Raw genomic sequence first — 18,742 nt, forward strand, 5'->3', positions numbered from 1 at the left:
CAACCTTGACCCTTTTTATGGAATTTTTCGTATGCGTTTAAAAGAAGTCTCTTCTAAACAAAAAAAGGCGGGTAGTGTAGTCCCTGATTAGACTATGCAAACTTTACGCACATGCATTAACACTTTCAGTGCTGGAACCAAATTTAAAAGGCCTTTGCAAACAGTTTGGATCCAGATGAGACGCCACAGACCATGGCGTCTCATCAGGATCCAAACTTTTTGCTATTCTGATAGTATTCTTTGAAAAAAATCGAAGAAAATGCTAATTTTAGAAATTCTGCAGACGACATTTTAGCAGATGACAAATTTCCCAGCATGCAAAGGGTTAAGCCAATGTTCACAGGGCATGACTCGAATACTTTAAATGGAAGGTGCTAACTAAAGGCCCCCACACAAACTGTGAATGCAGAGAATGGTAGTTGCTATCTACATGAACCCACCCTGTCTTCACAAAGAATGCAAGCTTGGGAAAATCATAAGCCCATTCATAGAGTCCCTGCATCGCTAGTGTGATCAAGATCCATGCTGCCCCAACTATAAAGAAACCTCTGAAAATAAAGAAACAACAAAATTGATTTAATCACATACATATGACAATAATTGATTAGAAATTCAGGAAGTACAAAGCATCAACAGGAAATTAAGCAAGTAGGACAAAGATAACAAATGCTCTTGTATGTATTATAAGTTCCTTTTTTGGTATTATTCAATTTGTCCCAATGAGAGACTGTATTAGTTATTTTCTGGGTTTGTTCCAGTCGACCAGCAAGTCACACCCAACACATTGCCAACATAATAATTGCAATAAAAGTGATTCTATATCATTACACTCATTAAGAAACATCTTTTCACTCATTTAACTTACATCAATCAAAGAAACACAAATATTTAGCCATTGTGTATTACTAGTAAATATTTTAATAGTTCCTTAAACAAGAGCTTTAAAAATGTTCTATCATATTTTTTCTCAAACGAAGAACATAGACCAGTTTTTCATGAGCTGATCATGTTATTTAGATATGAGCTCACTCTGCTAAAACAGGCCTTAATGCATGTGCCTAAAGTGTCAGCCAAGATAAGCCTTTGTAGTCCGCACAGGTAAATCAGGGGCAACATTTCCGCTTGTATATTAGTTTTTGTTTAACTTCTAAGCAAAAATCCAGATTAGGCTGAAGGTGTCCTTCCTGATAAGCCTGTGCAGACTGCACAGGCTAATCTGGAATTACACTTTAATTAGGCACATGCATTTAAGCCTTGGTTACCCAGGGCAAGGCTCATGTGTATTCTTGGATACCAATTATCCCTCTTCCTTGCACCAAACATACCTCATGTTTCTAATGAGTTTTTGCTGTGAGGCAGATCTAGAATGAAGAGGACTGGCTTGCAGAAACACCTGTAACAGAATCCATGGTGCTAAAAACTAATGAATACTTCCATAAACTAACTTTAACGTTCATAAACAACAATTTAGTGTTCTATTGTATAGAACTATAAAACATAAACAATAGCTATAAAACGTTGGACATATCTTCAAGCATTTTTTAAGAGTTTCCCATCTATACATTGGAACAGAACCTCTTTGGGGTACAAAGTTTTTAATTTAGATAAAAGATAAAATTCCAATTTTCCACTCACATTTTCCATCAACGCATACAGGTGCTCATTTTCCTGCACTCTGAAATGCACGAGTCCCATCATAAAGGCCACAAAATGGAGACTGTTGGGTACAACGTAAGTCGTGATGATGTGTTCACAAGCCATCGGGTAAACTTCTTTTGATCTCGTGAGATTCTCAGCAAGGGCTATGACCTCCGCTGGCTCTATGGTTATGATGGGATAGGCCCCGGGGGTCGTAAGATTGTGTACGGGGCCTGCCGTTGTTGTGATAGGGGTTGTTGCAACCTTGAAGAGAAATACAGAAATAAATGAATACAATTTTAATAAGCTTTGCTCTGGGAAAACAGGACTTAATGCATGTGCAGACTTCCTTTAAAGAAAAATTCCATAAAAGCCGACAGTGTCGTCCCTGACTGATGATACTTTACACACATGCTTTAAACCCCTTTTTCAAGAGTGAGGCTTAATATATATTTATACACACTGACCAAACTTCATCGGGTCCTTACCACTTTGTCAGCTACAATGTATGTCCAAGGGCAGATAACTTGAATAGTGGATCACTTGGGATGGAAAGTGTCTATCTACACTTCATGGTGGTGACAAATTTGAATTTGTAATTCCATCGATTGAGAAATGTGCAAGTAGTTTGCTCCACAGACATTTAATGTGGACAAACCAACTGAAAAACCAACTGACAAACCAACCAACTGACAAAATAATTCCCATTTCGCTCCCTCCCTGAAGGGGTATGAAACAAATTGTGTCCCACAGGTGTTATGATTTGCTTTACATTCAGGAGTTGTATAAGCTTGATCTCTAATAGCAGCATAATAATGACTACTCAAGAGACAAGAATTGTTTTTTGGGAAAGAGATAAACTCAGAAAAGCTTAAAAATCTCACAGATTGCAACCCACTACACAAATAACTGAAATAACTGAAATAAACAAGAGCACCACATAACGGGTGCCAACGCTCAGTTGCAGGTGCAGTTTTGAATAGATGAAAGCCTGTCAGAATTTTTTTAGAGGTCACAGTGACCTTGACCTTTGACCTAGTGACCCAAAAATGGGTGTGGCATGTAGAACTCATCAAGATGCATCTACATATGAAGTTTCAAAGTTGTAGGTGGAAGCAGATTTTATAGCCAATGTAATGGTTTTATCACAGCGGACAGCGGATGCCAGCCGGCGAGCTGGCTATGACAATACATCGGGTTTTTCTCCAAAAACAGCCGGCTAAAAATCATGATTTTAAGTGTGGCTGTCATAATAACCTTACCTTGGTATGCTAGGAAACAGAACAAGAAATGTGTCCACACAACAAGGATGCCCCCAACTGTAACTTTGTCACTACATAAAAGCATAACTGTGTAAATGTTTTTGAGATATACATCGCCTTTATTTTATTAAACTATTAGTTTTGCTGCATAACAGGTGATCAATATTTTAATTTTGTTGTTTGTTACATATGTCATCTGCTGCAGTTTGTAGATGGGTTTTTTCTGCCAATTCTTTGCATTTTTGGTGAAAAGCGAATGAAAACTACTTGAAATAGAGAGCGGACACCATGCTGAATGTTTAAAACGCACTAAGTGACCTAGTTTTTGGCCCAGCATGGCCCATGTTCGAACTTGGCCTAGAGATCATCTAGATACAACTTCTGACCAGGTTTGGTGAAGATTGGATTAAAACTACTTGAAAAAGAGAGTGGACACCATGTTGAATGCATTTAGCAAGAAAAGTTAACACAGATACACTGATTTCAAGCAAATACAAGCAAAATGAATTGGAAATGAGCCTCGCAATTGGAAAATGGGGCCTCATGCATGTGCGTAAAGTGTCGTTCCAGATTAGCCTTTGCAGTATGCACCGGCTCATCGGAAACGACACTTTCCACTTTTATAGGATCTTTCGTTTCATAGATGTCTCTTCTAAGCAAAATTTAGTATACGCCAAAAGTGTTGTCCCCTATTACCCTGTATTGAAATAGAGAGCGGACACCATGCTGAATGTTTAAAACGCACTAAGTGACCTAGTTTTTGGCCTGGCATGGCCCATGTTAAAACTTGGCCTAGAGATCATCTAGATACAACTTCTGACCAAGTTTGGTGAAGATCGGATGAAAACTACTTGAAATAGAGAGTGGACACCATGCTGAATGTTTAATGCTATTTAGCAAGAAAATAAAACACAAACACAGATTTTAAGCAAATACAAGCAAAATGAATTGGACATGAGCCTCGCAATTGGAAAATAGGGCTTGATGCATGTGCGTAAAGTGTCGTTCCAGATTAGCCTTTGCAGTATGCACCGGCTCATCGGAAACGACACTTTCCACTTTTATAGGATTTTTTGTTTCATAGATGTCTCTTCTAAGCAAAATTTAGTATACGCCAAAAGTGTTGTCCCCTATTACCCCGTGCAGACTGCCAAGGCTAATTAGGGAGGAAACTTCATGCACATGCAATAGGCCCCATTATTCCAGAGAAAGGCACTAATAATCTGAATATCTGTTCACCTGAGTGTCCTTGTAGATATTGAGTTTCCACTGACAGGCAACGATCTCGTAGCAGTAAGTATAGAACAACATGACAACGATGAACATTGGATACACGGTGTTGAGAACCTTCCACCCTACACTGCCACTGTTCACGTACTCCCGGCCAAAACCTCGCCAGCCAATCTAAATATAGGATACCATGGTATATCACAAGGAAAACATAAGTGTGGACATTCCATCTCTGTCTTAGCTTAAGTGGGAAAATGGCAATGCCAGGTTAATGTTGCATACATATAATTTTATTTTACAGGGCCTAGAAAACCCTACCCACAAGTTTTGGCGAGTTGTTAAGGCTTACAAGCCAAGCAACAAATATGCATTATACACCTCTCTTTGTCCCATAATTTTTGCTTTGTGTTTTGTTTTCATAACTTCAGCAAACCACAGAAAACGGCTGAAATCAACACAAAACATCAAATTATGTCATGAAAATAAACAAAGTTATGTCACTATTTAGCGCATCCTTGCTGTATTTGGTAATGTTGGATCTAACAAGCTTTATCAAAAGAGGTCTTAATTTCGTATTTCCGTATGATAATGGGAAAAAAAATTACTATCAAACTAATTAATGTTTCCTGATTCCTATAAGTCTTGTCTAAGGACAATATTGTGAAACCAATATTACTTTTACGACACTAGCTTTCTTGTGGGTCCACTCAATCACAAAATTGAATGTCCAACAAATGTTTATGTTCCAATTCCTATATCAGACAATATCTAATAATCAATAATTTAAGATTCAACAAAAATGCCAATTTAACAAATCCTAGAACGAAAAAGTTGTATTTTAATTCTCGTCTCATCATATACTTGTCAGACAGGCTTACAGAATTTTGTTCATGTTATTTTATTGTCATTTAAACAAATCATTGATGATCTAGTTCGAAGACCAAGAGAAAATATGATATTAAGATTATTTTTACAAGTGAATTGAAATTTCAATACCATTTTTCAAATTTTAGGATAAATAATAAGTTGTCCAAATACACCCTCCTCCCACTGGCCAAATGATAACCATGATAAGAAATTAATACACAATACTACTACCACAAGATGACTATGAGCTTTCATAAATTGTGTTAAAGGACAAGACATCTGCATAAACATGTGGTTTATGACATCATGTTGTTAATTATTTTTTGTCAGCACTGTATCTGATCATAACCAGATAATGGGTTTTTGCTGAACACATGGGCAATTTAACCTCATATCTATCATATGATAGTTATTATTGATATTATTGTTAGAAATTTGATTAAACACCGCATTTAAGATGCTTAAACAAGAGTGTCAAAATTGGTGCAAACAATTGAATAAAGACAAGTACTTAAATCAAGAAAATTCATTAAATATTTTGCCATTTAACATGGGAAGTACATTGTTTATATTAACTGCTAATTCTGATGATGTAATCTTGTATTAACAAAATTGTTACATCATCGCTTGTTCCAAAGCGTAAAGGGTTGAATTTAAATGCTGCGTTGCATGGAAAAAGAATTAAAAAGGCCAATACACTCAGCCTTGTTCTGGAGTTTGTTTAAGTCACGTGACATCGTGCCTAATTTTGGCTTATTGTGAAAAGGGTCTTTTAGAAAGCATATGAACACTTTGTCTGTCAGATAAATATAAGTGTATGGACAGACATCCGTATCAAGTCCAGTTTAGTTGCAGTTGGGCAATTGAGTTAAATGAGGAAGTGTTCAATTGTAATTGTGGTGGGTCTGACAGTGGTTGGTACAATAGCTTCTCACCTAGGCGACCCACGTTCAATCCCCTTGCCCACAAGCACATGAGTTTGTATGGTGGTGCTCTGGGTACTTCAGCTTTACCCCACAACGCATGGCCACACAAAAAAGCTATTAAAACAAAATCTGTCAAAAAAAATACCTGGAAATTGAACCTATAACTCAAACTTTGTCCCAATTTGTGTGAGTCAAAATGTAGATAATTAAGTATGAGTGCTGGGCCACAATCCAGTTCCTCATTTAATGCAGCCTCAGGCGCTGAAAGGACCTCATAAACTTCTAAATACACACACATATAATTGTGGTGTATACATACAAACATGAGCAGTCTCCAGTAGGGCCGCAACACCTGTCTCTTGCACCTCTTCAGGTGTGTTGTGGTCAGGTTGAAACTCTCCTCACCACTAAGGTCTGCAATCTGCAATCAGAAGGCATACCCGGTACTCATGGTTTCTGGAATGATGTACAGGTCAATCTCATATCTTTCTTTTCATATAACATACAATTGGGCTGTGCTCTGGGAAAAAGGTTCTAATGCATGTGCGTAAAGTGTCATCCCAGATTAGCCTGTGCAGTCCACACAGGCTAATCAGGGACGACACATTCCACTTTGATAGTTTTCATTTAAAGAAAGTCTTGTCTTAGCAAAAATCCAGTTTAGGCGGAAAGTGTGGTCCCTGATTAATCTGGGACAACACTTTACGCACAAGCATGAAACCCCCTTTTCACAGAGCACTGCCCATTTACTTTTTGTGGGAATTCTGAACGCTATCCAGTGTTTATTCATCCGTGGAGGCTGATGCAATAGTCTTTATGTCTAATCATAGTCAAGAATTATAGTCCCATGCAAGATTTTCATTGGTCATTTGAACTAAGTGTTTGATATAACTGTTTTATATCAATATAAATTTACTAACCACGCTTTCATTTGCCAACAGAGTCAAGTGGAGTTAGTGGACGCAAGTTCATCCTAAAGGTCAACATTATTCCAACCTGATGAGTTGTAAAACTGTTGTCATTTATTGCAAATTTTTGCATTATTGTTTTATGTAATGAGTGTGAATTATTGTAATAACTGAGCTTTCCATTTCATTCATATTTCATACTACCTCATGGTTTGTTCTGTTTGTAAAAATATTCTGATTGGTTTGTTAAGGTCTTTCCGTCAATGGACTCGAACAATCAAAAACACTGCACCTGAGATTAAGCAAAAACCTCAGATGCCTGGCTAAGATAAACACTGTCTGTCTGCAATTTCTATACATTTTTTAAGTCTTTTCGAATAGGATTAGCCTAAGTCAAATATTTTTTTGCAATTAAGTGTACAATTTTTATTTTTTTAATATTCCAAGCTTTATAACAAAAATTATATATTAAAACTTACAACACCGAAGCTATTGTGTACAACACCATCTCCTTTAAAGTAGTAATTTGAATCAACAAAATATGTGACCTTTCATTATTAATTCTTAAACCAGCTTAACTTTTTTGATAAATCACGGCCTGATTACAGACCAAATATGTTGTATGGTCAGAGCGACACCTTGAGACTTCTTATAGCTGATCAGACACGTGTGACATGAGAAACACACTGCTATGTTTATAGTTAGGTCAATCACTTTAACACACTGCTATGTTTATAGTTAGGTCAATCACTTTAACACACTGCTATGTTTATAGCCAGGTCAATCACTTTAACACACTGCTATGTTTATAGTCAGGTCAATCACTTTAACACACTGCTATGTTTATAGTCAGGTCAATCACTTTAACAATCAGTGATCAGACCTCTTATAGCTGATTAGACAGGTCTGACGTCACTAAAGCAGTGTAATGTCTTATTATAAGGTTAATAACCCAAACAAAAGCAGCGTAATGTCTCATAATAAGGTTAATCACTCAAACAAAAGCAGTGTAATGTTTGATAATTAGGTTAATCACCCAAATAAAAGCAGTGTATGTTTTATAATAAGGTTAATCACCCAAACAAAAGCAGTGTAATGTTTTATATTAATGTCAATCACCCAAATAAAAGCAGTGTAATGTCTTATAAAACGGTTAATTACCCAAATTAAAAGCAGTGTAATGTTTTATAATAAGGATAATCACCAAAATAAAAGCAGTGTATTGTCTTATAAAAAGGTAAATCACTCAAATGAAAGCAGTGTCATGTCTTATAATAAGGTTAATCACCCAAACAAAAGCAGAGTTATGTCTTAAAATGAGGTTAATCATCCAAACAAAAGCAGTGTAATGTTTTATAATAAGGTAAATCACTCAAACAAAAGCAGTGTTATGTCTTATAATAAGGTTAATCACTTAAAGAAAAGCAGGGTAATGTCTTTTAATAAGTAAAATCAATCAAACAAAAGCAGTGCAATGTCTTAAAATGAGGTTAATCACCCAAACAAAAGCAGTGTTATGTCTTAAAATAAGGTTAATCACTTAAAGAAAAGCAGGGTAATGTCTTTTAATAAGTAAAATCACTCAAACAATCTGTAATCATTTGCACAATGCACAAACATACATTCACTCTATTATTGCTGGAAACTATGGTATAATGAAGATGAAACATTTTCACAACGCACAAATATACATGCACTCTATTATGTTTGAAAACTTTAGTATAATGAAGATGAAACATTTGCATTACATACATACACTTTACTGTACTAAACTATGAAAAAAATATATTTAAAACAAGAGATGCGTTTGTCAGAAACACAATGCCCCCTACTTCGCCGCTTTGATTTAGTTTTTTGACCTTTGACCTTGAAGGATGACCTTGACCTTTCACCACTCAAAATGTGCAGCTCCATGAGATACACATGCATGCCAAATATCAAGTTGCTATGTGAAGGGACATAGAAGTTATGAGCATTTTTCGAAACCTAAACGCAGAAACTCAAACGCAAAGTGTGACGGAAAGACAGATGGATGGACAGACGGTCCGATCACTATATGCCCTCCTCCAAGGGCATAAAAATGCTTAATATTTTTTTGAACTTACATCCACCCTATATGCGGCAGACCTCATTGAGCCGTTTGATTGGTTGGAGATTGTTGACCTGGACGAGGTCATGTTACTTGCATGCTGCAACTCCTGTTCCTGACTCGTCTCAACGTCTGATCGCTTCATGGAGCAATGAGCCTCAATTGCACTGGGGGAACATGCCAGATTGGAGTCATCGAAGATTCCAGCAGCATCTGTGTCACATCCACTATTGATAGAGCCCTCAGTAGCGGGCATGTCTTCCTGAAAGGGTGGAACAATGTTTAATAAACTTAGTTGTTTGTCTTTTTTCTTAATTATTGACCAAAATCATTACCATGGATTTTGCCTAAAAATTGGGGATTTTAGTGTGTGAGAAATGAGAAAAAGGGAAAATATTTATTTACACAAGAGCACCGCATAACGGGTGCCACGCTCGGCTGCGAAAGCTTGTCAATTTTTTAATTTTTTTTAGAGGTCACAGTGACCTGGACCTTTGACCTAGTGACCCAAAAATGGGTGTGGCGTGTAGAACTCATCAAGAAGCATCTACATATGAAGTTTCAAAGTTGTAGGTGGAAGCACTTTGATTTAAGAGCCTATGTTTTAGTTTTATATAAGAGGTCACAGTGACCTTGACCTTTGACCTAGTGACCCAAAAATGGGTGTGGCGTGTAGAACTCATCAAGGTGCATCTACATATGAAGTTTCAAAGTTGTAGGTGGAAGCACTTTGACTTTAGAGCCTATGTTAAAGTTTTATATTAGAGGTCACAGTGACCTTGATCTTTGACCTAGTGACCCAAAAATGGGTGTGGTGTGTAGAACTCATCAAGGTGCATCTACATATGAAGTTTCAAAGTTGTAGGTGGAAGCACTTTGATTTTAGAGCCAATGTTAAGGTTTTAGCACGACGCCTACGGTGGACGGCTGACAACGAGCTGACTATAACAATACCTTGGGTTTTCTCCGAAAACAGCCGAGCTAAAAATGCGAACAAATAATCACTAGGGATATTTAAAAAAACTGGCCGAAATCCCTTTTTTGGCCTATGTTAAATGGCAAATTACTCAGGAATATTTGCTATTTTCAATAGCAAACTACTCAAGAATATGGGCTATGTTCAATGGCAAATGACTGAGGAATGTGGGCTATGTTCAATGGCAAATGACTCAGGAATGTGGGCTATGTTCAATGGCAAATGATTGTCTTATTGTCAATGGCAAATAACTCAGAAATGTGGTCTATGTTCAATTGCAAATGACTAAGGAATATTGTCTGATTTTTAGTTGCAAATGACTCAGGAATGTGGGCTATGTTCAATGGCAAATAACTCTGGTAATTGGGCTATGTTCAATGGAAAATGACTAAGGAATTTTGGGCAATGTTCAATTTTAAAAGACTGGGGAATGTGGGCCATGTTCAATTCCAAATGACTCATCAATGTCTGAGTATTGGGGATCAAACAGTGTCTTGCACATCTTCATTTCTTGGTTATGAAATATTACATGACATTTTAATTTCAAAAGCGGATTGAAAAAGGAAGCGCAGACCAACCTGACTAAGCGGTCACCTCACACGAGATGTAAGTCTAGATCCATGATGAAAATCAGTCTTTATAACAATTGAGTATAATGGTCACCTTCCTTAATCCATTTATGCCTAGCGTCTAGAAAAAAGGACTTTATAAACAGTGTAATCCCAGATGAGACGCCGCATGATGCGGCGTCTCATCTGGGTCTGCGCTGTTTGCTTAAAGGAATTTCTGTACGAAATATTCTAAATATATAAATAAATATACATGACATCCCTAATTTTGGAAATAAACTAATCCAATTTAGAAGGATGGGAGAGTCCACTAGGCATAAATGGGTTAAGAAGACAGGGGTCAGAATATTGTACACCGAAATCCATTTGTCACATGTGTTAAAAAGTCATGAGGCAGTCATTTTGAGGTCAAAAAAGTAAACACTCAAATCAATTGTGTTGTTGTCTATTACCTCTGACGTAATTGTGCGTCTATTTTGCTGTTAAACAATCTGATTGCAGTAACTGCCTGTGATAGGAATATTGATAAATGCAGTCCACTGTGAGAAAGCAAATAATAGGGTGTTTTGAAGTTTAATGTTAAACTGAGAATAACATCAAAATATATTATGTAAGAGATGTAACTTTTTTTCAGTAATAATCATTAATTTAAGGACTCTTAGTATTAACAACCTGTAATATTAACTGCTGATAAATCAACTTTTGACACTTAATTTAGGGGCCAACAAAAGGACGAACTGATGAACACGCAGGCAAACTCCCAGTTATCCCCTTCAAACTTCATTAGCCGGAAGTAATTTTGATATAAATACACTTGAAAAGCACAAACAGATTTTGATTCAACAGACTGAAATAAGATCACCAGTTGGCAACAGTCATGGCAAAAAAAACTGTATGCAATAGCTACATATATAGAGTTAGGTCTAAAACTCTGTATAAGTTCATATGCTGATCTCCAATGCAATTTTAATGTTTGATATAGTTTAATCTGAAGTCCCGCCCTGCCCTTCCGTGCCCCCCCCCCCCCCCAGCCCTTTTATTTATTTATATATATATTTTTAATTTATTCCTCATTGTAGACATTTAATTTGAAAGGTTTAATAATTATGGGAATAATATATTCTAACAATTATGAATAATATATAAATTAATATGCAACAGGGAGCATTCCAGATATGCCCGTGCACTTTTGACAAAATACTGCGTGGCATCGAAAGTGCCCTTTTGACAAATCCTAGCTGGAGCACTGTTAAATTTCCCATGATAAATCATATAATAATGACAACCATGTTTGCTTTAATTTTTAGTGGTGAACATGCATAGACAGGATACTTTTTTTGTAAGCCTCAACATCATGAGAAGTAGTAGATAGTGTACGTACCATAAATATTAATTTCTCCTTGGTATTGATGTCCAAGGATGACAATTTAGAAATTTCAATATATCCAAATGCTTGGTATCATTTTATTTCCATGCACTTTCCTTTCATTAAAAATCCATTAATAATCATGTAATTTAATCAGCATCATATTTTATGAGCATCAGAATCCATCAATAATTAAGTTAGTTTTTTTTATATTTTGATACAGAAAGCACTTAAACTCCAAGGAAATTGTTTGCCAAATTACACTGTACCAAATATGGATCACGCTAGCTGCACACTATTTACAACGCAGTTTAAGTGTGGTGTAACAAAGTACTATAGTAACAAAGTACCAGTCCACACATATATATACCAGTGTGAGTGATAACAAGGACCAATATCTCTGATGTTGAGATTACAGGACATAATGTTGGGGTGATAATACAATTTGTGGCCTAACAGGAACATTAAAGCCTTGCTCTAGTAAAACTGGACTTAACCCATTTATGCCAAGTGGACTCTCCCATCCTTCTAAATTGGATCAATTTTTTTCAAAAATTAGGGATGTCTAGTATATTTATTTTTATATTTATAATATTTCTTACAGAAATTCCTTTAAGCAAACAGCGTAGACCCAGATGAGACGCCGCATCATACGGCGTCTCATCTGGGTCTACGCTGTTTGCCAAGGCCTTTTTTCTAGACGCTAGGCATAAATGGGTTAATGGATGTGTGTAAAGTGTCGTCCCAGATTAGCCTGTGCAATCAGAGCAGGCTAATGAGGGACAACACTTTCTGCCTAAACTGAATTTTCGTTAAGACTTCCTTCAAACATAATATTCCATAAATGCTGAAAGTCTAGTCCCTGATTAGCCTATGCAGGCTGCACAGGCTAATCTGGGGTAACACTTGAGCCACATGCATTAAGCCCAGTTTTCCCAGAATGCAGCAAATTTTACTAACTCTTCTTAAAACTTCATAAAATTTCCATCTAAAAAATGAATCCTATTGCAAAAAAAGTGCAGGGATTCATTCACATTATATCAGCATTTCTCAAGCTAGGATTTCAAAAGGGCGGGGGGGGGGGGGTTGTCAAAAGAGCACGTTTACGCTCACTATTTTTTCTCAAAAGAGCACATTCAAGCGCACGGGAATATCTGGAATGCTCCCTGTTGCATATTAATTTTTTTGTTTTTAATAATTGTTAGAATATATTATTCCCATTATTATTAAACCATGCAAATAAAATGTCTACAATGAGGAACAAGTTAAAAACCATGTAATAAGAGATTTATAAGTTGTCATATGTTAAAAATAAATAAATAAATAAATAAATAAATAAAGGGCAGGGCAGGGCCTCGGAAGGGCAGGATGGGGCTTCAGAAAGGCAGGTTGGGGTGCCCTTCCATTTAGGCCTAGCTGGAGCACTGAATCAGTATTATTTGACCCTTATAACTGTTTCAAACAATTGGGCTTTTTATGCACTGGCCACATTATTGGCTGAATTCTCCAAATAAATGCATAAATTATTTTAAGAATTTGGTTTGCATCAAAGAAACAATTAACCCTTCTATAGAAGTAGTTTCAAACACTCAGAAAAAAATTATAACAGACAGTCCTTAAAAAATTGTTTGATTGGGATAAAACGACCCATAGCTGGGCTCGTATGTAAGTTGGAAGGTAAATTATTTTGTCTTTGATTTTATACATGTAATAGCTATTTATTAATATATATGACTACTTGCATTACAGTAAAAGACTGTGAATAGTAGAACCCATTCATAAAACACCTTCCCTTATAAATTAAGAAGCATTTATAATGAAAAAATTGACAACCGTAAAATCAGCTATCTATAAAATTTTATGTTGACACATAAATGTAAACACCAGAATGTCTTTTTTGTGCACTTGGGGAAAAAAATAATATTCCAGCTCTAAAAAAAAATAAGGTAGGGGCAATTTGGTTGAAAATATGGAAAAATCGACCCAAGATAAATATGTGTGCCATAACTTGTGTTAATGTGGATAGATGTTGCTGTAGCCCACCAAATTATTATGAAATATATGAAGGTGGAAGTATTTAATGGTTTGGCATTGTATTAGTTTATTAATAATAATTTGGTATGTTACAGCAACATCATCTATCCACATGAACAAGGGTTATGGCACGCAAATTTTACAAAGTGGGAAGTTCCAGACATTACATAATGTTGGACATTTAATGTACTGTAAGAAATATTTGGCAGGCAACTTTCTTGAGTGTTACAATCTTACCACAGGATTCAATAGCTGCACAAATGAGCTTATCTAATGTCTGGAACTTCCCACTTTGTAAAATGTGTGTGCCATAACTTGTGTTCATGTGGATAGATGATGTTGCTGTAGCGTACCAAATTATTATCAATAAACTAATACAATGCCAAACCATTAAAAACTTCCACCTTCATATATTTTATAATAATTTATTATATAATATAATTATAATTATAATAATTCCAAATTTATCAAGCTAAGCCAAAGTACACATGATTTGATCATCTAGAGGGAAAAAAGTGGAGCATGATTCAATCTATATTGCTCCATATGCACGTCAATGTCAACATCAAGTATCGGTAATACTTATACAATATCTTGCACAGTTCAGTGACATGAAGGTTGAAGTGGTGAAGACATTGACCTACAAAGAAGATTACAATTACTGGTCCAACCCTGAGGCTGGAGTCTGATCACAAAATCATGATCTAGTTATAACCCAGAAGGTGAAAGGGAGTATATACGATCTAATTGCTTTTTTTCAAAATAGACAAAATTGATGAATACAAAACTAGCATAAAAATTCATAAGTAATATCAGAAAATAAAAAAGTACAGTTTTATTATATTCCAAGTAATTTTGCTCCAAACAACAAGTGTCTACAATTAAACAAATACTAACATCTTTAGTAAACAAAAACAGCAATCACCTGAGCTCAAGGCACAGTAAAGCGATTATTATCCTTCTTTATAAAGTACCAGAAAACGGCACTTTCCCAATAAGGAACAAGAGGCCCATGAGTGTCTGAATCGCTCTACTGGCTGGAATTAATAGGGCTCAAGCCGTTGATAGTATGAACAAGAGATGTGTTCGTCAGAAACAAAATGCCCCCTACTGCGTCGCTTTGAAATAAAATTTCTATTTATCATTTGGCAGATATGGAAATCATCTCCCTTTAAAGCTGATTACTTCCCTTGGATTTTGTCCAAGCCAACCGCAGGGGGGGGGGGGGGGGGGGGTCTGTAGACAGTCAAAAATGACCAAGTCAGACATCACTGACAACCAAGGCCTGTGGTTTATCAAAGAGATCATAGCCAGAGTTCATCATGTATCTATTGATGTAAGTCCACAGGTATGTAATGAACCCTACCATTCACAAATTGGTACAGGAAAGAAATGATAATTATTTCATTTGAAAACAACCTTTGACAAATCAATCGTTTAAGTTATAAATAATCAAAATAAAAAATCTGTACAGTAACTGTGAAAAGAACTTAAAATCTTGGTAAGGAAATATATAATCTGAGATTTATAATTATATAAATTACTTCCCTTGAAAATAATTGTCTCTAACAAATCTCTATTTTTAGTAGCAAATAATTATAAGCCTCTACCGTGGCTGTAGTTTCACAGGTAACCTTAAAGTACCTTAGATACTTGTATGCCCTTCACCTTCCACCACTTAAAATGTGCAGTTCCATGAGATACACAGACTACCCGAAACTCCGTCGGACCTACGGACATGTCCGACACAAACAGTCAAGGGCCTATCGAAATTCTTAACTCATCGGCCCAAAATGTCGACACAAATATTTTTCGGTTTTCCCAAGAAATTAAGTCTTTATAAAACATCGGAGAAATACGGCGGAATTCGCCCTTTGCCGATTTTGTGAAATACGAGATTTTGTGAAATTCAAATATATTTGTCGGTCAGTTGATTGGTCCAAAGTCTTCTTGTCGAAAATCGGAAATAATCTGTCCGTGTTCGGTGAAGAATGTTCTAGAAAAACATTTGGTTCCCTGCATATTGTCGACGAGTGAATAAGTGCATTCTTCAAGCCGGGACATTTGACCATCATTCGATCGACTTTTAGTTTTAACGAAAGTGAAAGTTAAACAAACAACAGCTTGCAGTTATCAACAATATCGAGGAACATGCACAGAGTTTAACGGGGATTTATGGCGAGGTGATTTCGTTTTAATTTTCCTTCTTTTGAATTAAGTAAATTTGTAGTAAATAAGTAAATATACATAATGTGAAAGTGTTTGAATGTCTCAAAGCCTGAAAATCCCAAACAAGTTGCAGATGAAGACTTGCAAACGCCTGTGAGCTAGTGGAAACAAGAATATCAGTGAAACTGATGGATGCTCCCCGATGATGCGCTTTGTCAATCTATGTGTTAATAACCACCTAAAAAAATATATTATCAGCCTTAGTGACCTTGACCCCAGTGACCTCAAACCTCATCAAAAGGTAGAGGTTTATGCAAGGTACCTACATGCCAAATATGAAAGTGATTGCAGGGGTTTTTTTTACTAAGAAAGTGACGCCGATATTCGGCGTCTTCCCCTACCAGAATTTTTCCCCTAAAAATACCTTTTCCCCTCCAAAAATATATTTTTTCACCAAAATATAATATTTTACTCTCAAAGAAATGTTCTTTTTCTTTTGGGAAGTCGACACTTATCCAATTTGTACCATGTACAACGATCTCGCTCTCTCTCTCCCGACGAACGCTCAAATCTGGGAATCCCAGTGATTCTATATATAGCTCTTAAATTACGTCATGGAAACCGGGCAACTAATCGTATTAATCATGTGACTATTTTACTGGATTCCGGTCTTGCGCTAGAAACGGTGTTTCGTCAATTAATTACCGGAAACCAGTCGAATTTTCATCCGGGTTATGTGAAAGCCAAGATATAAACGTTAAAACAGAAAAAAAATCTCACAATTGGCGTTCATACACGAACAAAATAAAACGTTCGGACTCGGAAAATATTAATTGCGTTGACGCATTTTTTAAGAATGAATCATCAAAAACCGTTGAAACCCAGCAGGATTCGGAGGTACATGTAATCAACATCGATTAATACTGTCGGATTATTGTGAAAGTGAAAGTGGACAATCGGCAGCTGCCGCACCTTTCCCTTCCAATACTGTAGCAGATCTAGATCGTCAAACCATTCATCATGAAATTAAAATCATAATATTGACATCGTTCCCCGGCCACAGTTGAAAACATTTCCCATTACTAGATCTACACCTGCAACTTTATTTAGGACTTTGACTTAAATATCATACTTGTTCATGTGTTTAAGAACAAAAAGGTCAGAGACATGCCTCTTTTTCTAAAAAAAACCCTGAAGTCTGTGGGTGAGTTATAGACATTGAAAAGAACAGTTTTTATTTTTTCCCCAAATATGTCTCTTTCGCGCTCGATTTTCCCCTTTTACCCAGCGTCCAGCGTCTTCCCCTTTTTCTAAAAAAAACCTCTGGATTGGTAAAGTATTGAAGGCGCTATGAGAAACAGTAGCAAAAGTGTGACGGAAGGAAGTCTATTATTAGCTTCGGTGACCTCAGCCTTGACCTCAGTGACCTCAAACCTCATCAAAAAGTAGAGGTCCATGCAAGGTACCTACATGCCAAATATGAAAGCGATTGGTAAAGTATTGAAGGCGCTATGAGAAACGTCAGCAAGTGTGACGGAAGGAAATCTATTATTAGCCTTGGTGACCTCGACCCCAGTGACCTCAAACCTCATCAAAAGGTAGAGGTTTATGCAAGGTACCTACATGCCAAATATGAAAGTGATTGGTAAAGTATTGAAGGCGCTATGAGAAACAGTAGCAAAAGTGTGACGGAAGGAAGTCTATTATTAGCTTCGGTGACCTCAGCCTTGACCTCAGTGACCTCAAACCTCATCAAAAAGTAGAGGTCCATGCAAGGTACCTACATGCCAAATATGAAAGCGATTGGTAAAGTATTGAAGGCGCTATGAGAAACGTCAGCAAGTGTGACGGAAGGAAGTCTATTATTAGCCTTGGTGACCTCGACCCCAGTGACCTCAAACCTCATCAAAAGGTAGAGGTTTATGCAAGGTACCTACATGCCAAATATGAAAGCGATTGGTAAAGTATTGAAGGCGCTATGAGAAACGGTAGCAAAAGTGTGATGGTAGGAAGTGTATTACTAGCCTTGGTGACCTCGACCTTGACCCCAGTGACCTCAAACCTCATCAAAAGGTAGAGGTCCATGCAAGGTACCTACATGCCAAATATGAAAGCGTTTGGTAAAGTTTTGAACGTTATGAGAAACGGTAGCAAAAGTGTGACAGAAGGAAGTGTATAACTAGCCTCGGTGACCTTGACCCCAGTGACCTCAAACCTCATCGAAAGGTAGAGGTCCATGCAAGGTACCTACATGACAAATATGAAAGCGATTGGTAAAGTATTGAAGGCGCTATGAGAAACGGTAGCAAAAGTGTGACGGAAGGAAGTGTATTATTAGCCTCGGTGACCTTGACCCCAGTGACCTCAAACCTCATCAAAAGATAGAGGTCCATGCAAGGTACCAACATGCCAAATATGAAAGCAATTGGTAAAGTATTGAAGGCGCTATGAGAAACAGTAGCAAAAGTGTGACAGAAGGAAGTGTATTATTAGCCTCGGTGACCTTGACCCAAGTGACCTCAAACTCATCAAAAGGTAGAGGTCCATGCAAGGTACCTACATGCCAAATATGAAAGCGATTGGTAAAGTATTGAAGGCGCTATGAGAAACGGTAGCAAAAGTGTGACGGAAGGAAGAAAGTAAGGAATAACGGAACTACAAACTGGCAACTATATGCTCGACCGAAAATATTTTCGGGGAGTAAAAAA

The 18,742-nt window shown here is 36.8% G+C and overlaps 1 protein-coding gene across 3 annotated transcripts in view; it reads right to left on the reverse strand.

Moving 5' to 3' along the window:
- Positions 1-18,742, reverse strand: part of LOC127834457 (uncharacterized) — a 43,479-nt gene that overhangs the window by 10,481 nt on the left and 14,256 nt on the right. For 2 of the 3 annotated variants that reach the window (XM_052360309.1, XM_052360308.1), the window contains exons 3-8: positions 8,937-9,182; positions 6,243-6,344; positions 4,140-4,304; positions 1,636-1,902; positions 1,326-1,393; positions 441-548 (exon numbers count right to left, since the gene is read on the reverse strand). In XM_052360309.1, coding sequence (XP_052216269.1) covers positions 441-548; positions 1,326-1,393; positions 1,636-1,902; positions 4,140-4,304; positions 6,243-6,344; positions 8,937-9,182 — 956 coding nt within the window. Of the gene's footprint in view, positions 1-440; positions 549-1,325; positions 1,394-1,635; positions 1,903-4,139; positions 4,305-6,242; positions 6,345-8,936; positions 9,183-11,846; positions 12,151-18,742 lie in introns of those variants that run through there. The other variant, XM_052360310.1, reaches the window with a different exon arrangement.

Source organism: Dreissena polymorpha, chromosome 6, assembly GCF_020536995.1.
Source record: "Dreissena polymorpha isolate Duluth1 chromosome 6, UMN_Dpol_1.0, whole genome shotgun sequence".
NCBI classification, from domain to species: Eukaryota; Metazoa; Mollusca; class Bivalvia; order Myida; family Dreissenidae; genus Dreissena; species Dreissena polymorpha.